The sequence below is a fragment of the Barbus barbus genome (genome assembly GCF_936440315.1).
Source record: "Barbus barbus genome assembly, chromosome: 20".
Taxonomy (NCBI): Eukaryota; Metazoa; Chordata; class Actinopteri; order Cypriniformes; family Cyprinidae; genus Barbus; species Barbus barbus.
Window position 1 is genome coordinate 20,818,561 of NC_136748.1, and position 8,585 is coordinate 20,827,145.

General features: G+C 35.7%; 1 protein-coding gene across 4 annotated transcripts; it reads right to left on the reverse strand.

Moving 5' to 3' along the window:
• Positions 1-1,967: 1,967 nt before the first annotated feature.
• Positions 1,968-7,877, reverse strand: LOC306886068 (uncharacterized protein). 4 transcript variants are annotated; one of them, XM_079442937.1, is made up of 7 exons: positions 7,760-7,877; positions 7,088-7,198; positions 5,648-5,796; positions 5,323-5,548; positions 4,302-4,369; positions 4,108-4,151; positions 1,968-2,961 (listed from the first exon to the last, which is right to left on the reverse strand). In XM_079442937.1, the coding sequence occupies exons 3-7, from the start codon at positions 5,705-5,707 to the stop codon at positions 2,871-2,873; spliced, it is 489 nt and encodes a 162-aa protein (XP_079299063.1). In that variant the 5' UTR covers positions 5,708-5,796; positions 7,088-7,198; positions 7,760-7,877; the 3' UTR covers positions 1,968-2,870. The 4 variants fall into 4 exon arrangements, with proteins under 4 accessions (XP_079299063.1, XP_079299062.1, XP_079299061.1 ...); XM_079442936.1 differs by lacking the exon at positions 7,760-7,877 and adding an exon at positions 5,946-6,117 and having other exon boundaries at positions 5,648-5,841; positions 7,088-7,222; XM_079442935.1 differs by lacking the exons at positions 7,088-7,198; positions 7,760-7,877 and adding an exon at positions 5,946-6,556 and having other exon boundaries at positions 5,648-5,841.
• Positions 7,878-8,585: the final 708 nt, after the last annotated feature.

Here is an 8,585-nt window from a genome sequence, read left to right on the forward strand (position 1 = left end):
AAAGAAATTCATGGTTCCAGCTTAGAAAATTGTAAGATTTGCATTTTTTTAGTTGCTTAATTATGTTTTTTTATATATATATATAATTTTGAGGTTTCAACTGCTCACAGTATTTGTGATATCTTTTTGGGTAATGTGAAATTTCTCACTATTTTCATAATTTTTACAAACCAAACAATCGGTTGAGTGATCGAGAAAATAATTAGATTAACTCATATTGACAATGATCATTAGATACAGTTGTCTATAAAATAGTTGAGCTCAACCAACTACAAGACTAAATAATCATGATTAATAATAATCAAATGAAATATGATACACAGGGGAAAAGGGAATTTTAGGTCTTCAGCCCTGGGCTGAGGAAAAAAAACTGTGGCCACATGCCTGTGTCCTAGTTTAGGATGCTGTATAACAACTGAAACCTGGAATAAGCAGATTATAATAGGGACATAGACAAGCATGACAAAAACAAAAAAAAAAAACATGATGAAGAATCATTATTTCCCAACACTAAATGCACGTTCACCCATTGCCATTGTGCTCAAGGAAAAGGAATGATATATAAAGCAATAATATGTTGCCTAGACATTTTTTTTGTGTAAATTTTAATGTATTACTGTATTATGTTTTCAGAGTCTCACAGCACCATCAAAACCTAACATAAGCATGTTGTAAATACAGAAAGGGGCAGAAATAAAAATGTTCAGGCATAAATGTGACGACAGTTTGTTGTCCATGACAAAGATAGTACATCTGTATAGGTTTTATTGCCCTTCCACCCCCAGGGGACCAGAAGTGCCCCCTGGAAGAGGAAAAAAACGGCACATTTCAAATGGCTGTAACTCAAAGTCCAATGAGCATATCAAAGGGAAAAACAGCAGGACAACTACTTATCCTATGTTTAATAAATAATGTTGGACACAGTTTTCTCACATTTATAGAAAGTTTGTAAAAAAGTGTTTTAAAAAGTGTTCTTAGTAAAATACCAAATTTCGACCTGGCTCTCAAATATATCGTAAAGATTTGCACAATGAACATATTTAGATATCCCTTTGTTCATTAAATATAGCATTTGCTTTATTTAATTACTAAAAGGTTTTTAAACTACATTACCCATAAGCCTTTGTCACGCTATTGATGGGACATGGCACTGTAAGTTGTAGTTCCCTATTTACGCTGTAGGTTTAGGGTTAGGATTTCGGTAAATGGGTAATTTCTTGCAACATAGCAATCTGTAATTGTTCAATGACAGTATTACTGAAGTTATAATGTCAGTAAAACATAGTTTGCAACATGAAGCACCTTATTTTTGCCTAAAAGTTAGTCCAGGCACACCATGTCAAAATCACGTCACACTTGTCCAAATATGGTCATTACGGGATCTTCCAGCTGAAGGTGGGTTATACCAGAAGGTTAGTTAAATATTGGTTTCTTCTCACTAAAATAAAAATATATTAAATATATACAAAGCAAGGGCCTATTGATTACCATGGTATGGTTGAACCGGAGGGTAACTAACTGTGACAGCTGTGTACTGGATAAGAAATAAATATAATAAACTATTTCAAAATGTTTAATTTGTATATATATGTATTGTATAAATGTTTAATTTGTATATATATGTATTGTATAAATGTTTAATTTGTATATATATATATATATATACACACACACACACACATACGAATATATAATCCTTTCCCAAAATGTATCAGTAAGTCAAACCTTAAAGACAAATGTAGACAGGTGTAGTACAGTATCCTCTCTCACCTAGATACTTGATATTAAAGACATAAAAATAGCAGTTCATTATAAAATTGTACAAATAAAAGCAATCAGTTTTGGTGAAATATAAAAATTTAAATAATCATTCTTATTAATAAATGTATTATATTTCAGACAAAATGGAAACATGTATGTAACTGAGAAATATGTAACAACAAATATATTGTTATTATATTTATTTTATGGTATTTATTCATGTTTGGCACGACAGACAGACAGTTCATGTAAACTTATATACAGAAATGCAAACAGGTAACGGGGTAAAAAGGTGAGAACTGGGGACATGCTCCACAAGGTTTTTTTTTTTTTTTTTTAAAGAAATTTGTTTTACATGCTCATGTGTAGATACTTCCAGGTATTTTTAGAAATATTTGTATTACCTTATATGTCCAAACCGTAATTTTACACCAAAAAAAACAAACATATTTTTGCAACATTTTACAAAAATCAAGATTGAATATATTTGGCCAAAATGTTATAAAAGATTAAGTGCTATACAGGTTATTTAAGACAATATTGGATGATTAGACCTAAAATGCTAAATGTTTGCCCTCTCTCTCTTCACTGTTCCCACATCTCAGACCTCAATTACATAAGATATTAACCTTTTTTTAGACAGTTTAGTAAAGAGTAAAGAAAATACTAAACCACTTGGCAACTGCTAGCAAGTTTTGTAATCAGCCTTACTATTCCAATACAAATAAAACCAGTCTAGCTTTTCATAACTGAATATAAATAGTTATGAGCAGTCTCATTGGATCTAAGAAAATCTCATGGGTCATCTATTTTGCTCTCAAAAAATGAATTGTCACCTAAATCTTTAAAAATAATATCTTTGGGCATGCCATTATAACAAACAGCATGTTTGTAGCATGTCCTCTCCATGCTACACTACCTGGCTGTTACGCAGTTCATGACAAATGTAAAAGGTCTTTAAAATGACAACTTTAAAAAAAAAAAAATACTAAAAGAGTGTATGCACTGTGCAAAAACTTTAATGAAGAACAGCAAGCAAAACAATAACAACAACACACTCAGAATTGAAGTGTGTTTGACGAGTCCAGGTGTTCATGGTGAGTATACTGTCATGGTGAAAGCTGGTGGGGATTTGGAGACACTGGGAAAAAATGCTGGAACTCGCTGGCAGGCTCCCATGTGTCATCCCAAGTTTTGCCACTGTAAGTATCATAAGTGAAACATATCATTAGAATACAGAACAAAAATAAAGATCATTGTTGGGTTTAATTTAATTATTTCACTGATATTTATTGATATTTCTCAATAAATGTGTCATTTATTAAAAAAACATTCTTGGATTAGCTGGAAAAGGGCTATGACTTGCAGAATAAGTTGCAGAATATAATAAGTTTTTACATTTCGGCATGTTTTCATGTTGCAGTCCAAGCAGATCTGCCAGTTCTACAGACTCAGGGATAAGGATCTTGCTCGCTCTGCCATACATCATTGTTCTCCCCTTCTTCATATTTAATACTGCTCTTCTCTTTCTCATTGCCCTAATCTTCCTCATGCATTTTATCACCACTACCGTCACTGTTCTAGTCTTCATTGCAAGACACTACTGGAAACAATTATTGGTCCAAAACCTCAAAAAATAAGATGCAAGTTTATTAATTTGTGTCTTGATGGATATATTGTTACATCATCTAGTACAACTGAGACCACAGATCTCGTTTGACTGCAATCGATCCATTGAAAATCACATGTAGAACAGCATTTTCCATCTTAGAAATATTGCTAAATTATGACAAGTTTAATGTTTCAGATGCTGAAAAATTATTTTATGCGTTCATGATTCACTACTAATGCATTACTGGGTAAATGTCCTGCTCAATAAATAAGCTTCAGCTAGTTGTGTATGTAGTACTTGAATAAAAATATGGTCACATCAGCCCCATTTTATTGACAATACACTGGCTGCCTGTCAACTATTTTTAAAATTGTATAATTACTTTGAAAGCACTGAATTGTCCAGCTCCCACAATCCATTGTGTCCACTTCAATCACAAAATTTTGGGCTCTAACTAATAACTAGATATCTAAATCCACACAAGGAGGTAGATCATTCTCCTTTTTCTATCAAAAATAATGGTATATTCTTTCAAGAATTTGAAATTCAGTCACACTCTCTGAGTTTCAGTCCAGACTACGGACCATCAGCCTTTCTCTTGCCACAGACATCAATAACAGAAACTTCTGTGCTGCTTGCAAGACACCATTTTAACTTTGCCTACATAATAATGGTCATGGAATAGACTACTTAGCAATATAATGGAATGAAAGAGTTAATAAAACACGACTTACCACACAGTGCAAGGCAACCAGTAGACTTTCAATTCTGCTTTGCCCTACACACACACACACACACACACACACAATAATTATTATTTGAGCTGTTTAAGCAATTACTGGATAGGGCATAACATATTGGTTTATTATCTTTAAAGGCCAGAATCAGTCACCAAAACAAGCAAGTAGCCTAATAAAAGACATTTTACCTCATTTATTCTTTCCCCAGTTATTTTATCAAATAGGAAGATCTTCTGCCAACTAAATTTTAGGCAACCTTAATGATCAAAAAACAAGGAAAGTTTATTAAGCAATGAGTGTCATGCTTTGTAGTTGAATCTCAAGTTAATAGTTGTAATTTCACTTGTGAGGTGATCTGTGGTCCTGTCCACTTGTGTCCAAGTGACTTTGTCCCTGCTTTTTGTGGATCAAGCAAAATGTCCTGGGCTGGGTTTCCAAAAGCCCTCCTAGCTTAAAGGTGCAATAGGTGATTGTCTTCAGAAATGTTTTTTGTTATGCTGGTTGAAAGTCTCTTCACATCCTGAAGATGTCATTAAGTTAAGTGGTCTAAATGTATTTAATATGTATTTATATATTCTGTGGAAGGCGTAGGCCCAAGAAATGTACATCCAATCAAAATGCTCGTTCCAAGTGTTTCTATTGGCTTTCCTCCCTGCCTGTCAACATGCATTTGCATACCTCTGCGCACCCTGTTTGCGCAGACATTGATACTTCATCAGCGCGTTCACATACACTACGCAGACAGAGCGAGAATGGCAAGCAAACAACCTGACCTTCCTTCCTGGTATTGTAGTACTTTTACTGATTGTACTATGAAGTTTTCTCACCGGTAAATGACATGTGATGTTTTGTAGTTATGTTGTCTCTGATTGTCTGATCTGTGTGTGTTCATGTGTTCGGGGGGGAGTGGCTTTGGACGGCGATTTGCAGGGAGGGTGGTACATTCGCTTTCAGTGATATCAGGCTAAAGTTAGCATTTTCCAAGATCTCCTACTGCACCTTTGAGTCAGTGATCGACATTAACCACAGCCCTTGGACACTGTCCACTTAAACACAGCTAAATAACTAAAGAAAATAATACAGTGAATTGGCTATGGCTACCAATGACCTGATGACGCGAATAAATTTAATTTGCCTAAAGTCAACTTTGTCTGAGAGCAAATTTATTAATATTGCGTATTAAGGTATACCACGGCAAACAAAACTTACCCTTTCTTTCCTTCTTCACATTTGGCCCCTCTTGACTCAAGGACTGGGAGATGGAAGAGGCAGCAGGTGGAGGACAAGACTGTGGAAGGGAGAGATCTGTGGACATAAGAGATGGAGGAGAGACCGAGGTGGCAGAAGGTGCTGGTGAACAGATTGAGGTTGTTGTCCTTTTCTTCCTTTGTCGCAAAGACTTAGAGCATGGCAGTGGAGGTGGAGGAGGAGAAGACTGTGGAGGAAGAACAGCTGTAAAAGTAGTAGAATATGGAGGAGAGAGAGAAGTTGGAGAGCGTGGTTTAAACAGAGAAACAGGGTTGAGTATAAATACAGTCTCTGACTCCTTTGTGAGATTCTTCGGCTGCTCCTCAGTGAGGCTCTCCTGTTTCATGGTGAGGCTCTCTGGCAGGTCCTCGTTGAGGCTCTCTGGCTCCAAAATGGAACCACTGCACTGCTCCTGACTGGGGCTGTTGTGCTGCTCTGCTATGGGGATGTCACCGTCCAGCTGCTGTGCTGTGGAGGTTGCTTTAATACAAGTTTACATTAATTTCAAATCTGTATTGTATTAACAAATAAAAATACACGTATTTTAAATAATAATTATTTCTGAACACAAATATTGCTCATACCCTTAGTCAAGATAAATTCATAAGCCCTTCTCCTCTTCTCCAAAAAGTTTCTATTGACAGGAGTGGGGTGCAGATGGGTAATTATGTCTGCAACCCACTTATTTGAAGCCTTTTTATTTTGTTTTCCAATAAATAAAATGGGCTTGCAACCCACTGCCTCAAGTTTCCGCACCTGAAATGAAGAAAAGCAGTTACTACACATTAGTTAAACCCACTGAATTATTAGATACATTAGCACTGTGTAAAGCAATTTTATTTTAAGGTCATTTAATGGAGTTTGAATTTAATCTGTTTTTTTATACGATCAAAGTTCAATTTCAGATAAGGACAGTACTCTTATTTTCTATCATTGCCAACATGCCTGACTCATTATTTGACAGAGAACACAACTTATTGATTCTCTTTAGGAAAATTTAAAGACAAAGAGTCTTCCTTTTTTATTAAGGCCACATCATACTGCTAACAGTCTATGATATTCACTATGTGACAAACATGGGCTTTCAGTTACACTTCAAATAACACTTATCAAAAATTGCATTTTACTTACTGCAATACGGGCAGAATCAATTATGCGCCGAACATTTCTGCTTTTCTTGACACCACTTTGTCATTTATCATTTATCACCCCACTGGCTATCCAGTGACACCACTTTGTCATTTATTTTTTGTTTAGTGGACAGACTTCCAAAGCAGACATAATTTTTCCTGCTTGCCTGATCGGGAGTCTGGCAAGATGGGCAGGGCCGGAATTTAGGCCTCGTCATAACTTGACAAGAAATATAAAGTAGAAATATACACAAAAAAACAAAACAAAAAAAAAACAGACAGACAAGGTGTTAAAATAGTTTTTGTAAGACCTATTGAGATAAACAGAAAGATGGACAGATACAACAATGTAAATAGAGAGAGAGAGAGTGAGCTACAGAGAGACAAGTACAGGTTAACAAGACGGACGTGGCTCTTAAAAGTGCCTTTGGTGTGTGTGTGTGTGTGTGTGTGTGTGGAGGGAGGTTAAAATAAAGGAGAATGTTGGAAGCTGGCAAATTTAAAAGACCTGATAAGAGAGAGAGAGAGAGAGAGAGAGAGAGAGAGAGAGAGAGAGAGAGAGAGAGAGAGAAAAAAAAAAATATTGAACTCCTTACATTTTGACCAGTATTTTCTTCATCAGTGTTGGCAGATTGTGCAGTTTTGAGTTGTCATACGTGGAATAAAAAGGGCTTGGACAGGTGGCATTTTGATATTTCTGTTGTACCCTATTAAGGCAAATGACAGACATGGAAAACAGTTTACAACGTAGTCTTCTTCAGAGAACACTTAATTTGCTTTATTATGCCATATGATGAGCCACAATATTGTTGTAGTTATGAGTTAATTTGTATAATTTATTATTGGTAAGATTTGTGTGTTTACTATATAATTGTGTGTGGATTTTGATCAATTACTGGAAAACACACCAATCTGGCAACACTGTTCTTCATCTGAGCATTTATAAATGGATAAAGTATTGTGATTGAGCTAACGTACTGTAATATGGGTAACTGAACACACATCACACAATCTCCGATGATATCATCCTGCATAATTATATATGAAAAAATAAACAAGCTTGAATTTAATTAGCTAACATGTCTTAGCTAGCCTACTACACATTTGGTGCAGCATGTTATATTTTTATAATATCTGCTGTCATTTATTGCATCACGAAACTGCTACCTTGCGATTCTAAAGGTTCTCAACAACTTCTTGACCTGATTAAACAGTTTTTGTTCCGTAAATGTAAGGATTGTTCTGTATTAATTAACTGTTCTACTTACCGAGCGGAAACCGCAGTGCACCCTGGGATCGCGCCTTACAATGACGTCAGCACCACCGATTGATGGCGTTATTAATAAATAAAAATAATAAAGACATAAACAATCAATCGATCGATGAATAAATAAATAAACAAATACATAAATAACGTTAGATAAATAAACAGGTTGATTGCATTCGTTATTTTTCGCACGAAAATAACGAAATAAACGTGCCCCTGCCACGAATAAATAGATTAAATTACGTGACTATATCACGAACTGCCATGAGACTGGGTTGGAAATTCACAATAATAATTATTGTGAATTTCTGTGGCGGCGCCACGGATTTCAGTTATAGACTCAACATTATAGGCTACTCACGTTTGCATTAAAGCCTACAGCACTCATCGAACTTTCGGTCTTGTAGGCCCATCAATTTCGGTTGATGAATGACAGATGAAGTTTAGGCCAAATTATTTTAAATGAAACAACATTAGGGTAAACTGCGTGAGACCCGAGGTTGTCCGTGAGTCTATCACGGAAGATTCCGTGGTGCCGCCACAGAAATTCACAATAAGCAAAAGGCTACAAACTGATCAGACTGAATTATATGAAAACAGCGAAAACAGGGGTAGATGAGAGATTGACAGATTAACTGCCATCGCAGACGACGTCTTGAAGACTTCTTTGGCCTAAATAACGTTCAGTGAGGATGAAACTGAGGTGACCACGGAAGATTCCGTGATACCGTCACGGAACGTGAGCCGATAAGAGGAAGCTATAGCACTCAAACGACTACAAAGGAATGCTTCAGGCATGGTGAAAAATATTTCACGTGAAGTATATT

What these genes read in the sequence shown, in the direction of transcription:
- LOC306886068 (XM_079442934.1), bottom strand. Translation starts at nt 6,147, where the DNA reads ATGTGTAGTAACTGCTTTTCTTCATTTCAGGTGCGGAAACTTGAGGCA. An exon ending in TGAATTTATCTTGACTAAGG is followed by an intron (nt 5,842 to 5,945) that starts GTATGAGCAATA and finishes CTTGTATTAAAG; the next exon opens with CAACCTCCACAGCACAGCAG. An exon ending in CTGGGGAAAGAATAAATGAG is followed by an intron (nt 4,152 to 4,301) that starts GTAAAATGTCTT and finishes GTGTGTGTGTAG; the next exon opens with GGCAAAGCAGAATTGAAAGT.